The sequence below is a fragment of the Schistocerca serialis genome, chromosome 9 (assembly GCF_023864345.2).
Source record: "Schistocerca serialis cubense isolate TAMUIC-IGC-003099 chromosome 9, iqSchSeri2.2, whole genome shotgun sequence".
Taxonomy (NCBI): Eukaryota; Metazoa; Arthropoda; class Insecta; order Orthoptera; family Acrididae; genus Schistocerca; species Schistocerca serialis.
The window spans coordinates 161,917,786-161,934,566 of NC_064646.1; the positions used below are offsets into that span (position 1 = coordinate 161,917,786).

General features: G+C 40.7%; 1 protein-coding gene across 1 annotated transcript in view; it reads right to left on the reverse strand.

The window, feature by feature from the left end:
• LOC126419447 (probable tubulin polyglutamylase TTLL2) overlaps window positions 1-16,781 on the reverse strand; it is a 410,877-nt gene that overhangs the window by 34,044 nt on the left and 360,052 nt on the right. Inside the window, exon 10 of the mRNA XM_050086635.1 lies at window positions 13,640-13,919. Coding sequence (XP_049942592.1) covers window positions 13,640-13,919 — 280 coding nt within the window. The remainder of the gene's footprint in view (window positions 1-13,639; window positions 13,920-16,781) is intronic.

The following is a 16,781-nucleotide window of genomic DNA, read 5'->3' on the forward strand; positions in this document are numbered from 1 at the left end:
ACAAATGTAATGCATTGCGAATACATAGAAAGGAGGATCCTTTATTGTATGATTATATGATAGCGAAACAAACATTGGTAGCAGTTACTTCTGTAAAACATGTGGGAGTATGCGTGCGGAATGATTTGTAGTGGAACGATCAGCCGGCCGGTGTGGCCGAGCAGTTGTAGGCGCTTCAGTCTGGAACCCCGCGACCGCTGCGGTCGCAGGTTCGAATCCTGCCTCGGGCATGGGTGTGTGTGATGTCCTTAGGTTAGTTAGGTTTAAGTAGTTCTAAGTTCTAGGGGACTGAAGACCTCAGATGTTAAGTCCCATAGTGCTCAGAGCCATTTGTACCATTTTTTGGAACGATCATATAAAGTTAATTGTTGGTAAGGCGGGTGCCAGGTTGAGATTCATTGCGAGAGTCCTTAGAAAATGTACTCCATCAACAAAGGAGGTGGCTTACAAAACACTCGTTCGACCTATACTTGAGTATTGCTCATCCGTGTGGGATCCGTACCAGGTCGGGTTGACAGAGGAGATAGAGAAGATCCAAAGAAGAGCGGCGCGTTTCGTCACAGGGTTATTTGGTAAGCGTGATAGCGTTACGGAGATGTTTGGCAAACTCAAGTGGCAGACTCTGCAAGAGAGGCGCTCTGCATTGCGGTGTAGCTTGCTGTCCAGGTTTCGAGAGGGTGCGTTTCTGGATGAGGTATCGAATGTATCGCTCCCCCCTACTTATACCTCCCGAAGAGATCACGAATGTAAAATTAGAGAGATTCGAGCGCGCACGGAGGCTTTCCGGCAGTGGTCCTTCCCGCGAACCATACGCGACTGGAACAGGAAAGGGAGGTAATGACAGTGGCACATAAAGTACCCTCCGCCACACACCGTTGGGTGGCTTGCGGAGTATCAATGTAGATGTAGATACGATAAAGCGCAATCGCGATAGGCTACGATCCGACCTTTATAAAGTCGGAAACGTGATGGTACGCATGTCTCCTCCTTACACGAGGCATCACAACAACGTTTCACCAGGGAACGCCGGTCAACTGCTGTTTGTGTATGAGAAATCGGTTCGAAACTTTCCTCATATCAGCACGCTGTAGGTGTCGCCACCGGCGCCAACCTTGTGTGAATGCTCTGAAAAGCTAATCATTTGCATATCACAGCATCTTCTTCCTGTCGGTTAAATTTCGCGTCTGTAGCACGTCATCTTCGTGGCCAGTAGTGTAGTTAATAACTGCTGGTGAGTTTCCTCAGTGGGAGACGATGGACAAAAATTTTTTTGGCAGATTGTAAAGAAAAATAAATCAACTGCTGCTGATAAGCCTCACAGAGAGTAGAATTTGATAAAGGTATTAATCTACATTTAAGAAAACTATAAATGTGTTTCACGTAGTAAAATCATAGGGCAGAGAAATATGGTTATCATATATTACTGTGGACCACAGTTGCACCCAATGAGAGAGAAATGAGAATACGAAATGTTAGCAGTCACTCGGAGTAGTCCGGGCCTGCTCTGGTGCTGCAGGAGAGAATTTTATCCTCCGGCGCAGGCGGTGGCCCCGGCAGCTTGTTGGCTAACAACCTCTCAAGGGAGCTGCTACCAAGTGGGGCCGCAGTAGGTAACAAGAGAGCCTCAAGAGCGACCCGGCTCGACCTCGAGGCAAGGCCCGCGTTGCGCCGCGCCGGAGGCTGCGAGGATGTAGTCGCCGCAGGTCATTCTATTCTCTATTCACTCAAAAGGCGTACGAACACCGCACACGATTTCCCAGGCTGAAATAAGACGCAGAGGTATCTATTCAGTTCCATATCGCCACATAGGAAAACATATGCACCGTGTGAACGAAGTTATCCACAAACCTCAATCGCCACGCTGTGTCATTTCAGGCTATTAGTCAGATATGCAGAGTGAAGAAACAAACAAACTGATAAGGGGACGTCCATTAATTACGTTAGCTCAAAATGGGAAGGGGTCCGGTAAAATATCAGCAAATCTCAGTTAAAAAGGGGGGGAGGGGCAATGCAAATCTCACGTCGACATCTTAATTCAGAGAATGTTCGTTATTATAACGGATAACATTTTGTTCTACATAATTAATCGAGAGCACAAACAATACATTCGTGCATGCCCAGGATTTTCAGATTGGAAACAAGTGCCGCACAAGTTCTCTGCCGCGGCCGTCGAAATCATTGCGCGTCAGTGAGGACGCCGTGATATTCCGCTACGCATATAGAGATAATGTTATTGTGTTAAACATGAATTAGTATCAAAACTCTTACAATACGAATGTTACGCGGTATGCCAATAGGTCGAAACACACATGCCAGCAGCCGGCCGGGGTGGCCGAGCGGTTCTAGGCGCTACAGTCTGAAACCGCGCGACCGCTACGGTAGCAGGTTCGAATCCTGCCTCGGGCATGGATGTGTGTGATGTCCTTAGGTTCGTTAGGTTTAAATAGTTCTAAGTTCTAGGGGACTGATGACCTCAGAAGTTAAGTCCCATAGTGCTCAGAGCCATTTCAACCAAGCCAGCAAGAAATTAAACGGTTGTGGAAGGAAGCTAAGGTGAAGTTCGCCGACAAGAATTCTCATCGTGATCAATAGGCATGCGTATTCAAATACAGATATAGACTGAAGAGCCAAAGAAACTGGTACACCTGCCTAATATCGTGTAGGGCCCCAGCGAGAACGCAGAAGTGCCACAACACGACGTGGTATTGACTCGACTAATGTTTGAAGTAGTGCTGGAGGAAAATGATACCATGAATCCGGCAGGGCTGTCCATAAATCCATAAGAGTACGAGGGGGTGGATATGTCTTCTGAACAGTACATTGCAAGGCGTACCAGATATGCTCAATAGTGTTTATGCCTGGAGAGTTTTCTGACCAGCGGATGTGTTTAAACTCAGAAGAGTGTTCCTGGAGCCACTCTGTAGCAATTCTGAACGTATGGGGTGTTGCGTTGTGCTGCTGGAATTGCCCGAGTCTGTCGGAATGCACAATGGACATGAATGGATGCGGGTGATCAGACAGGATGATTACGTACGTTTCGCCTGTGCCACGCGAAGTGGCCGAGCGGTTTGAGGCGCCATATCACGGACTGCGCGGCCCCTCCCGCCGGAGGTTCGAGTCCTCCGTCGGGCATGGGTGAATGTGTAGTTCTTAGCATAAGTTAGTTTCAGTTACTTTAAGTAGTGAGTAATACCAGGGACCGATGACCTCAGCAGTTTGGTCCCATAGGACTTCACACACATTCGAACATTCGTTTCGCCTGTCAGAGTCGTATCTAGACGTATCATGGGTCACATATCGCTCCAACTGCACGCGCCCCACACCATTGCAGAGGCTCCACCAGCTTGAACAGCCCCCTGTTGACATGTTCTCCATACCCGAGAACGTGCATCAGCTCGATACAATTTGAAATAAGACTCGTGAGATCAGGCAACATGTTTCCATTCATCAACAGTCCAATGTCGATGTTGGCGGGCACAGCCGAGGTGTAAAGCTTTGAATCTTGCAACCATCAAGAGTACACGATTGGGCCTTCGGCTTCGAAACCCCATATCGATGATGTTTCGTTGGATGGTTCGCTCGCTGACACTTGTTGATGGCCCAGCATTGATATCTGCAGCAATTTTCAGAAGAGTTACACTTCTATCACGTTGAACGATTCTCTTCAGTCGACGTTGGTCCCGTTCCTGTAGGATCTTTTTCCGGCAGCAGCGATGTCAGAGATTTGATGTTTTACCGGATTCCTGATATTCACGGTACACTCGTGAAATGGTCACAAGGGAAAATCCCCACTTCATCGCTCGTGTGCCGACTATAAGACCACTTTCAAACTTAAGTCTTGATAACCTGCCATAGTAGCAGTAGTGACCGGTCTACCAACTGCGTCAGACACTTAATGTCTCTTGTAGGTGTTGCCGACCGCAGCGCTGTATTGTGTTTGTTTACATATACTGAAGAGCCGAAGAAACTGGTACAACTGCCTAATATCGTGGAATGAAGTAGAGTAAACATCAAGAAAAAGCCCTCCAGGTTTCCTTCGTATGGCGCCGAAGGTTTTTGTCTTTCTGGGGATGAATTTTTTATTTACATTAATTTGTGCAGTTAAATAATAAAGTACACTGAACTGGAGAGTCAGTAAATATTTTTAATATATTCTTTGTGAGAATGAATTAAAACTTTTTCTCACGTGCCCTTTTTATAAAAAAAATATTAAATTTACTTTTTTACGTTCACCTTTTGTATGAAAAAGTGATTATTTTATAATAGATAAAGGTGATAAATAAAATTATACATTTTTATTAATTTTTCGAAGTAATTTATACTCAAATAGGCGTTTTTTAAAATGAAAATATCTAAAAATGTGTATTGCAATAGTATATTTTTACTGATCCTGGATAACTTGGGTAGTTCCTGGGGTGAGTCAGGACCGAGCCAAGTGAGCTACGACCGGTAAAAATATACTACTCCCGCCGATGGTGTCTACGTTCAAAAATGGTTCAAATGGCTCTGAGAACTATGAGACTTAACATCTGAGGTCATCAGTCCCCTAGAACTTAGAACTACTTAAACCTAACTAACCTAAGGACATCACACACATCCATGCCCGAGGCAGGATTCGAACCTGCGACTGTAGCGGTCGCGCTGTTCCAGACTGAGGCGCCTAGAACCGCTCGGCCACTCTGGCCGGCGGTGTCTACGTGTACGAAATTACACTGACTTCCGACCATGTGTTCTGGGTGCTTCACTTTTTTGTCAGGGAGTGTATTTACTGCAAATCACTTCCGTTACACCTAAGGTACACAAAATTATCACTGGGAGACCTGCGGGATGAGACGTGATAGGCTGGGTGTGTGCTACCGTGACGAAGATGGTGACATCGTCAGGAACGTGTTACGCAATGCAGACACTTGCAGATGTGCGATTAGACGAGAGACTGATAGCTGACTCTTAAACATAAATAAGTGTAAGCAGGAGATGAGATCCCTTATCGTTTAACTACGCTATCAACCATTAGACACTGAAATCAATCACAAGTGGCAAGTACATAGAAGTATCCCTCGGGAACGACCTGAGGTCGAACGACTACAGAAGTCTAGCCATGCGGAAACCAGGTGCTACACTCCGGTTTATCGTTTCTAAAAAGAGAACCGTTAGAACAATTGTTAAGTACTGTTGGTCCGTCTGAAAACTTTACCAGGGTTGTTTGGCTGGCTTGGCTCTGAGCACTATGCCACTTAACTTCTGAGGTCATCAGTCGCCTAGAACTTAGAACTAATTAAACCTAAGTAACCTAAGGACATCACACACATCCATGCCCGACGCAGGATTCGAACCTGCGATCGTACCAGTCGCTCGGCTCCAGACTGCAGCGCCTAGAACCGCACGGCCACTCCGGCCGACAACTAAGGTTGTTTATCGAAAGCGGTAGAAAATACTTAAAAAAAGTTTTTATTTAAATAGCGGAGGGTGAAGAGTTTTACTTAAACAGCGGAGGGTGTGGCAAAATTACTCAACAAAGTACAGTGAAAGAGGGAGCAAGAAATGTGCCACACCTCATACACAAAATCCTGAGAGTCTACTTTATAAAACAAGCCGAGAAAAATGACTGCTTTGAGCCTCATATTTCTCACTTAATGACCATGACGATGAGATTAGAGAATTTGGGACTCATCCAGAAGGGCACTGACAGTCTTCCTTCCTGCGTGCCATCTACCAGAGGATCAGAAAGAAACGATATAATGATATCGGTATGTAGCCACGTTCCCTCCGTCATATACCATATGATGCCTTGTGGACTAGAGACATGGATGCAAATATCGTCCTGCTTTCTAGGAGCCACTGATCACTAGAACGAGTCCAGAAATATACTTATAATGGTGTCAACAAACATTTCAGTAGTTTATGCAGCAGCTGAAGAAGACATTTAGTGGTCCAGTAGGCCATTGTACATGGGCGTGATCGTACCTGGGAAATATCTGTGTAACGGCAATTATTCGAGTGTGTTGTAACGACGGTGAAACTAGGTGAAGGTTCTGTGAAGTGGAATGAGATGGGACAGACTGCTTTGGGTTATGGTAGAAATAGCGCAGTTTACTATGAAAACGGAGTTTGAATTGTATGTTCTCTACATCTTCATAATGCCCCTTACTATTGCATTGTGGTTTGAAGAAATTACCGCTTCTTATAACTTCGTCACAAAGCTATCTGTAACAGACTTCTTAAGTTCATGTTCCTTGTTGCTAATAGTATACGACACATTTAATTTTATTAGCGCTGCTTGTCTGCGTGCCTTTGAAGATGCCTAATGCTGCCTATTCTTGCCAGAGCTCGTTACAATCCCCTTTTCTTGAGTAATTTTGTCATGCGATGCTTTCACTGAGTGGACAGAAAGGAAGGAGCAATGCGATAACGGAAAGACCCGTGCAGACACATCCGCCTCCGAAGTGAGTGGCCGACATGGCTAACTGCCATGCAGAGGGCCCGGGTTCATTTCCTGGTACTGCCAGGGATGTTTCATTGGTAAAGGACTGGGAAGGGTTCATTCAATCTCGTGATATCAACTGAGGAGCTCGTTGAATGAGAAATAGCGGCGCGAAAGTCTGCACCCACCCTCCCTGCATCCCCATGACGTCATTGGCTAAGGAAGACATTGCGGTTTGTCTGTCTCTTTTGACGTGTCTTCGCATAGAACGACGGAGCTGACATGCGCGATCTCTATCACTACTCCTTCAAATCTTTAATTTCTCGAGAGTTTAGGCGCTGAGTTAATTGTCGCTTACATCACACGTGATCGAATCAATAAAGATTGTGGAACACTATCTGTTCACTAAAAACACAGGGTTCAAACAGAGACGATCTCTTCCATAGGTCTTGTTGCACTCTATTAAGGGCTTAATTTAACTTGGACTTTATTTTCTTATCGCGCACACAACGAACCTTATTTACAATAACCGTAGAGTAACAAACTTCTTTTTTTGTTATATTCCAAAGAATAATAACGCTTTTACGCCCAGAGGTAAGCCGATTCGAAGCGTGGTGGTGTAAAAAATTTTCGATGCCAGTATTTTGCTGGCAAGGGAAGGAGGGGTGGTAGTGTAAAGCTCCTGATCACCAGACTTTGTGTCAATGTCCTGGTTTAAATACCAAACCTCTCCGCAGTGTCGGAGGCATGTGACACTGTTGACGGTTATCCGTTCGTCAGATGAGGACTTTAATCTTGGCGGCCCCATTGGTGATATTCGCGAGGAGTAGGCTATGTGCTGGCACCGGTTTCACTCTCTCCCTTCTCTCATCATCATCTTTATACAACACAAACGTTACAGTACACTACACAAAAAAACATACATGTAGTACTTCAAAAAGCTGTAATGGAATATGTTGCAAATAAACAAAGAAACAAAATCCTGTTATGGCAACATTCTCACAGCAAACATTTTACAAACACATACAAATCAAAGTAGTAATTTGTCATGTTCCCACATCAAACACTTGTCCGTAGCATAGTCAGTTATGTACTTCGAGTAATATTGCTGGAAATCGAATTTCACAACCAGATCTTGTTGTTATTCTTGATCTTTCAGCCTCTGTAGAGTCTGTTTTTTGGTCCTGGACTGGCGGTTCAACTGGAGTGTCCTCAGAGTGATTATCGTTCTCATTCATCACGTACGCGGGTTTAAACTGATCAATGGAGATATTATTTTCCTGGTCTTTCACGTTAAGTTAAAAAAGTTTGGGGTCCTCTCAGTTATTTCGTATAGGCCTTCATATGGAGGTTCTAATGCCTTCTTCACTCGGTCAGCCCTTATAAACACATGTGTTGAGTTGCTGTTGTCCTTGTGCAAGAATGGTGTTTCCTTTGCTTTGTCGGCATATTGTACAGGTTTCAGACGATTCATGTACTGTTCCAGTTGTCACGCAAATTAAAGTAACTCTGCATCCCTTTTTGTGGCATACTCTTGAAAAAAAGTCACTTGGCAACCTAATGGGCGAGCCATAAACCATTTCTGCGATTGTAGCATTAGTGTTTTCTCTAATGGAGCATCGAACACGAAGGAGGGTGACAGGTATTATTCGAGTCTGTTTAGCAGTTGCATGAGCATGGATGCATACTTTGCGATACCAAGGGGAGAGGAGGGGGGAATATTTTATGCCCACCTTTTGAAAATATTGTTATCTAGTCATGTAGCTTATTTTTTAAAATTGGAAAAACTGTTGTTGTTTTTAATGATCTCTTCTCTCACATTCCATAACTATTTTGAATTTTTCATTTTCATCCAGGATTATTACAAAAAGCTAGATCAAGGCCAAACCGAGCACCTAATATGAATTATTTTTACAGATTTGATGATGATGTTATTGAAAAATCTCAACCACTGAGACAAGAAAAAATAGTGAGACTGGATCAGATTTATCCATTCAGTAATAAACTATTTATTTGGGATTAAAGAAATTAGATCGAGATTTAATGAAAAATTTGAAGCATGGTCTATTGACTACTAAATCTTTTTAATGATGTCAATATTTCCAAACTCATTACTATCAGTGATAAAACAGATTATATATTGAAAGCACTCAGTTCTATGGTAGATGTAGCTAGAAAGAGAACTAATTTCAGGAAAGGAGATATGTTGAATATAACAACCAACAATCCAAAAATGTTTTATCCAATTTCCACAAGATGGAAAGTACCTAATAATACTCGACAATCTGTCAAGTTTTGTGCAATAACATCAGGGATATATTAACATCTAATGAGACTATTGATATAGCAGATACCTCATGTAATATTCAGATGATAGCAGTTCTTAGAGGCCAAGGTGGTAGAGGCAAAAAAAAATCTAGCAGAAAACAAAAAGCCTAAGAGATGCAATACAAGAATTAAAACTGATGATAATCTCTGCTGTCCTAGAGCAGTAATAGTTGCATTAAAATACCATACAAATAATATTTTGGGTTGGTTGGTTGGTTTGGTGGATTAAGGGGACCAGACTGCTATGGTAATCAGTCCCTAATATTTTGGGCAGAGAACTAATTGCAGATGAGATTAAGAAACTTAGAGAACGAGATAAATACAAATTATAAAACGAGTTAACTGACATATCATGTAAGCAGTTGGCTGAATACAACGAAGAAGGGTTTACTCTATATGACATTAAAATAGTGAAGAATTGTTGGATATCCAAATAAACGTTCCATGTGCAGGGAACTTCAATTCAGTTATCTATAGTGGTCCTGAGAAAGAGATAAGGATTTATCTGTATAAAGATCACAACCATTTCGATGTAATTAACAGTATGACTGCTTTTTTAGGATCATCATATTTCTGTGATAACTGTAATAACCCATATAACATCAAAGATAAACACAATTGCAAAATAGAAAGAAAAATCTGTATAACAGGAAGGGTTCAGAACATGAAACTATGGAAAGTAAGATATACTGTGAAAAGTGTAATAGACACTGTTATAATGAAGAATGCTTAAAAAATCAGCAAGAAGTTTGTAATACAGTTGATAAATGTAAAAGCTGTAAAAAGATTTGTTTGAGAGTGAAAGAATATAAGTTTGGCTTTAAAATATACAGGAATTGTAAACAAGGAGTGAAAATTGGAAAGAAAATTTGTTGAGGAATTTAGAAGTGCAAGGTTGCCCAAATTGTAATAAAGAAGGTTGCTATGTTAGTGGAGAATTCAAAGATTTTTATGTTTACCAGTGGTTTGAATGAAATAAAATAGTTGCTAGTAAACAGTTTAAATGCTGCGAAGATGGATTCCCTAAGAGAGTGGATTATACCTATACAGAAAGATACATGTGGTTTGATAATGAAGCTCAACAAGGAACTGGTACACATATTATGAATCTCATAATTCTTCACAGTTTTAATGGAGACACTGTTTATAAATTTAAGAGAAGAGAATAATTATGTAGTTGTCTAATATCTGAAAAAAAAACAGTTCTCACATTCATAGCTCACTATCCTAAATTCCCATTTCATTTTGAAGTACTGTGCTGAAAATAAAATAAAGTCATATACCATCTACAAGGAACAAAACAGATGTTATTGGAGACCAAACAGTTAGGCTTAAAAATTATAGATACAGTAATTTTATACAAGATCCTCTTAATAGTTGTCCAAAAACATTTGATTTGAAAGAATTTAAGAAAGGAGACTTCCATCATTTGTTCAAAACACAAGAAAACGAAAATTACGTAGGACCTATTCCAGATACTCAATATTATTTTGTTGACACTATGAAGCCAAAAGTTAGAGAAACATTTCTTAAATGGCACAGCTCAAGAGTTAAAGAAATGTGTTCAATACAAAGAAAGAAATTGTTGAATACTGTAATTCTGATGTAGATATTTTGAGAAGAGGTTGTTTAGAATTAAGAAAGCTATTCTTAGAAATAGCTACTATTGATCCATTCTGTTATTTAACAATTGCTGGAGTTTCTATGGCTATTTACAAATCTAAATATTTACCTGAAAATACAATTGCTGTATTGGATAAAGAACAGAAAGACAGTTATGGTAAAAAATCCATAGCTTGGTTAAACAGTTTAAACAATAACAATATCTTGAATGCTCTTAATGGCAGCAAAGTAAGAATAGCTGGTGCAAAAGTAGATGGTTTTGATAAATAAACTAACACTGTTTATCCATACCATAGTTGTTTCTGGCATGGATGTAAAAAATGTTTTAAAAGTGAGACAGTTAACAATAAAAATAAAGAAACAATGGATCAAAAATTTTAACAAGAAGCACTGAAGTATGGAATGATGGACGTAATTTAGTAGAGATGTGGAAATGTGATTTGTTTAACTCACCAGAGTACAATAAACCTAAAAAGTTGAAACAGTTATCAGAAGTTGTCGAACCATTTAATCCAAGAGATGATTTTTATTGTGGTCAAACAAATACGAGTACAATAAAATTAAGAGCTAAAGCTCATAGTGTTAGCATAAAAATAAAATACACTGATGTATGTAGTCTTTATCCTACTGTGCAATTTTACGACTTTTACCCTGTACAACATCCAAGAAAAATATATAAACCAATTTATTATTCTGAAAATTTGTATGGTTTAATAATATCTAAAGTATTGGCGCCTTGAGGATAGTACCACCCTTTTCTGCCTGCACGTATACAAATCGATAAAAATGAAAAACTGTTGTTTCCTTTTGTGTCAAATGTGCTCAAGAAAAAATTGATAAATGCAATCACAGTGATGACAAAACAAGTTTTATTGGAACTTGGACAACTGATGAAGTGAATAAAGCTATAGAAAAAGGATATGTAATATTAAATGTGTATGAAGTTTGAGATTTTTAAAAATAAAAGCATTATGCTGTTTATAAATTATGTGTAAGATTTTCTGAAAATATAATTAGGAAAACGAGCTGTTGGTAAGATACATATTAATTAATTATGGGGCAAATTTGGGTGAAGGCAAAATATGAGTCAAACAGAATATTTAACAAATTTACAGCGATTTTATGAGATATTCTTCAATGATCGATTAGATAATATAGATACAAATTTTCTTAATGACAATATGGTTCAAATAAAGCTCAGTTGCACGGATTATTATGCGGAAAACAATACAACTACAAATATTTTTATTTATTTCACTACATACAATGATTGGCTTAGATTATAAGATATGTTAGATAAACTATTAGAATCTGATGTATATTTTGATACCGATTCTGTAGTATATATTGATGATGATGAAAATACTGTGGAAACAGGTTGTATGTTAGGTGAATGGACTGATGAATTAGGAAATAACTGGATTACAGACTGGGGTTCAACCGGTCTGAAAAGTTACTATTATGAGAAAAATCATAAAAAACAGAGATGAAAGTAAAGGGATTCACTTTAAACTACAACAATATCCAAAGGCTGAATGCAAATCTGTGATAACATTAATCAAGAGTGAAGTGAAGGAAGAGATACAGCTATAATACAGCCAGATCACTAGAGATGATTATACTAAAAATCTACTCAACAAACAGACTAAGAAAGAATTCTCATTTCAGTATGATAAAAGAGTGGTCCTAGAAAATTATGATTCAGTGACTTACGGATATTAAAAATTAAATAATTTATCAATGTCTTCTAATGTAAAGAAAAAATTCATACCACATTCCTTATAGAAATAGATTAAATTAGTTAGTTGCCTTTTGTTGTATTCTCCAATGTCTAACTTTTTGGTTACAGAGTGAAAAACTTTTAAAAATAATGAATAGGCTTGAATGTAATTTTGTATTTTTTTGGTAAATTATTTATAGGAAAATTATGATTTGTTATTACTTTTACAGTCATAAAACAGAGAATCTGAGTTTTCTATTCCCTCCTATCTCAAATGTTCTAAAGTTAAATATGGTTTAAAATATTCGTTGCAAATATTACATTCAGTTTGTCTCTCTCATGGTTTAATATTTGTATCGACAAAAATGTCAAATTTAAATTCATCCCATACATTAGCCACATTTATAAGATTAAAATTTAAATGTTATTAAAATTTTATTCTATATAAATGGATACTTTGCTCAAAAACCTAAATAATGCCTGCAATTCTAATTTGTTTAAAAAGATTATTGAGCTAGAGGTAAATAACTGGTATTACATTATAGGTTGTGACCAATCAAAAACTTGATATGGGGAGAAAATTTATGTGGAGCTCGATGATAAACTTAAAATTATTTTGCCAGACAGGTTTAATAAAATTATAAGTAACTGGGACTTTCAATTTTTTATGGTAATATTAAACTAAAGTCTAACGGATTGAAGAGAGCTAAAAATAATGATTGCATATTTCATTGTGTAATTAATTTATTATTGATTTAATTGTTTATACCTCATCTGGTCTAATTTTTGATATCCTATTTTTGTGGGTGTGTTCAATTTACTCCGTAAATTATCCAACCTGCCCACTTATTACTGAAACTACATTCTCAAGAAGCTCCTAATGTTGGTACACGTTTTTGGATTCAGCTTTTGGTTGCTACTTGTATGTTAGTACAAAATGCGTTTGAGAACAGCGTTCCCCACTAATATTGATTGGGGCTGCATGCGACCCAGGGCCGCCGTTTGACGACCACTGTGTTAAACAGATACAGAGAGGCGCTCACATCCTTTCCTGTCGCATATGATCCTGGCACTGGAGGCTTGGTGTGGGGGAATCGCAGTTTATTCCAGTACAATGTGGGATCCTTCGCAAAAAGTATGATGGGCTTAGGAATGCAAACATAAAATCAGTACTGCAGTGAAGTTCTACTGGGGTCGGAATGAAATAAAATGAAATGTCGTTTGGCGAAAGCCTCCCGGCGGGTAGACCTTATCGCTGGGTGCAAGTCTTCTGAGGTGACGCCACGTCGGCGACTTGCCCGTCGATAGGGATGAAATGATGATGATGAAGACGACACAAACACTCAGTCCTTGAGCGGAGATAATCTCCAATCCTGTCAGGAAACGAACTCGGTCACCCCGGCATGAAAATCCGGCGTGCTGTCCACTCAGCTAGGGTGGCGGACTGGAGTTTGAATGTCCTTGTGTAATTCGCAAGTTGTCTGGAATGTGTTAACACAACGTAGACGCGTATCGGGCTGCGTGGAGAAGAGATGCGCTCGGCGTACCTGGGTGTAGCAGCAGCATGCCCAGGCGTCGTCGGAGGTCTCGCTTCCGGGTCCGAACTCTGAGGTGCAGTCGGGGCCGCCGACGAGCAGCGCGTGGCCGGAGGCGGTTCGCGGGGGCGGCGTGCAGGCGCGTCCAATGTGCGCCTTGCGGCCGGCAACCGCCCCCGCACCTGCCGCCAGCGCACCGGGGGACGGCGACGCCCCCGCGCTCTTCTTGCGCGCCCGCGGGCCGCCGACGCCGGCCGATGACTCCCTCACCAGCAGGTGGCGCCGCTTCCACCTGCAGACGAACACTCGTTCAGATGGTTCAAATGGCTCTGAGCACAATGGGACTTAACTTCTGAGGTCATCAGTCCTCTCAAACTTAGAACTACTTAAAACTAACTAACCTAAGGACATCAAACACATCCATGCCCGAGGCAGGATTCGAACCTGCGACCAAAGCGGTCGCGCGGTTCCAGAAGGAAGCGCCTAGAACCGCTCGGCAACACAGGCCGCCCACGAACACTCGTGAGCACCCGTTCTGCCTATCCTGTCACACCACATGCCTATGATGAGCGCTGTACAGTAACAGCCACGCTCGCCTCCAAGAGTACGTTGATCGTAAAAATAGCCTGGTACATTGTGTAGATGTAAAATAGGACAAAGACCCATCCTCTGAAAAGTGAATTAACCTAAACAAATTTTAACCAGGAAGTCAGACAAGGATCTCTATTTTCTCTTCTCGTTTTAATGTCTTTAGTGACGCTGCCATAAAAAAATGGCTTAAAACAGTACAGTACTATTATTGTTAACAATGTTGAAACGGAGCTCCAAAGATCTACGTATCTGTGTGGAACAATGCGACAAACATTGAAATGTAACGTTCGAAAGGAAATCCTACTCAAATTATACAAAACCGGAGGACCCTTGTGAAAACTTTCTCAGTTCTATAGTCTTAAATAATGACAGTATTTGGAATAAGTGTAGTAGTTGTGATAACGGTATTTGTGTGAATGACGAGAAAACGTCTTTAAAAATGAACCGGATGACGTGAAATAATATCAGTTTATGATGCATCCTTGTATACACATTTCCGTGTGTCCAAAAATGTTTTTTTCTCGGAATGTTGTTTCAGCTTGTACGACGGGCAGAGATAAGGGACTGTCAGTAGAGCCACATTACGCACGTATACTATGTGATCAAAACTACCTCAGTAGTCATTAGACATCGTGAGAGAGCAGAATGGGGCGCTTCGCGGAACTCACGGGTTTCGAACGTGATCACGTGATTTAGTGTCACTTGTGTCATATGCGAAATTTCCACACTCCTCAACATTCTTAGGTCCACTGTTTCCGATGTGATAGTGAAGTGGAAACGTGAAAGGGCACGTACAGCGCAAAAGCGTACAGGCCGACCTCGTCTGTTGACTGACAGACACCACCAACAGTTGAAGAGGGTCGTAATGTGTAACAGGCAGACATCAATCCAGACCATGACACAGGAATTCCAAACGGCATCAGGAACCACTGCAAGTACTATTACAGTTAGGCGGGACGTGAGAATATTTGGATTTCATGGTTGAGCGGCTGCTCGTAATCCACACATCACGCTGGTAAATGCCAAACGACGACTCGCTTGGTGTAAGGAGCGTAAACATTGGACTATTGAACACTGGAAAAACGTTGTGTAGAGTGACGAATCACGGTACACAATGTGGCGATCCGATGGCAGGGTGGGGGTATGGCGAATGCCCGGTGAACGTCGTCTGCCAGCGTGTGTAGTGCAACAGTAAAATTCGGAGGCGGCGGTGTTATGGTGTGGTCGTGTTTTTCATGGAGGGGGCTTGCACCCCTTATTGTTTTGCGTGGCACTATCATAGCACAGGCCTACATTGATGTCTAAAGCACCTTCTTGCTTATCACTGTTGAAGAGCAATTCGGGGGTGGGAATTACATTTTTCAACACTATTGAGCACCTGTTCATAATGCACGGCCTGTGGCGGAGTGGTTACTCGACAATAACATCCCTGCACTTGCCTGCACAGAGCCCTGACCTGAATCCTATAGAACACCTTTGAGATGTTTTGGAACGCCGACTTCGTGCCAGGTCTCACCGACCAACATCGATACCTCTCGTCAGTGCAGCACTCCTTGAAGAACGGGCTGCCATTCCCCAAGAAACCTTCCTACACCTGATTGAACGTATGTCTGCGAGAGTGGAAGCTGTCATCAGGGCTAAGGGTGGGCCAACACCATACTGAATTCCAGCATTACCGATGGGGGGGTGCCACGAACTTGTAAGTCATTTTCAGCCAGGTTTGCGGATACTTTTGATCACATAGTGTATATCTTTAACTCGAGAAACATTTTGTGTTATAGTTAAGCACGTTATACCGTAGTAGCGACACGTAAATCACTGCTCAAGATGACAATGACAAATATGTTTGTCGTTTCGGAAAGTATATTGTTTTAGAAAAATCGACTTGTACTACGGGCCGAGATAATGGACTATCGCAGTGATCAGAGTTATTATCTATAACAATGTTGTATGCAAATTATCCGGTTAATAAGTACTTTAAAAGAAATAAAACGGTATTTGTAACAAATAGTATGAAAAGGGGTCTCTTATTCGGGATTAACAAGTTAGCTTCGTGAAATAATTATTAAGTTGGGCATCCACTACGCCCTTTTGTTTACGATGGTTAAAAGCTTTTATGTTAAAATTTTCCACAAATAGGTATGAAACGTCAGAAGCCGGTTAAAAAACCTTTCCAACAACACTTCATTCAATCCTGTGTGATTAGTACGTGTTGAAAAAAAGTGACATTGACTTAAGGAATGATATATATATGATTATAGCTCTTCTGTTTATTGTTGCACTGATGCAAAAGCTGGACTTGAATTTCCGACGAAATAAGACTAACTGAATCGTCTGAAACGAAGTTTTATTGGACTGACTATTGTTGAACTTGGTGTTTTGCATGGTTTTCCAAATTTTAAGATGTAGTCTTCTGAAACTAGCAGAACTAAAAATAGAAGGAAACTACTTTCTGTATCTTACAAGAAGACTGACTACCAATGAATTCTGCAGTTTCAGCAGCATTAATAAACATTTTTTTAAACCATGAAGAATAACTTATTTTATGCAACTTTGTTGCAAA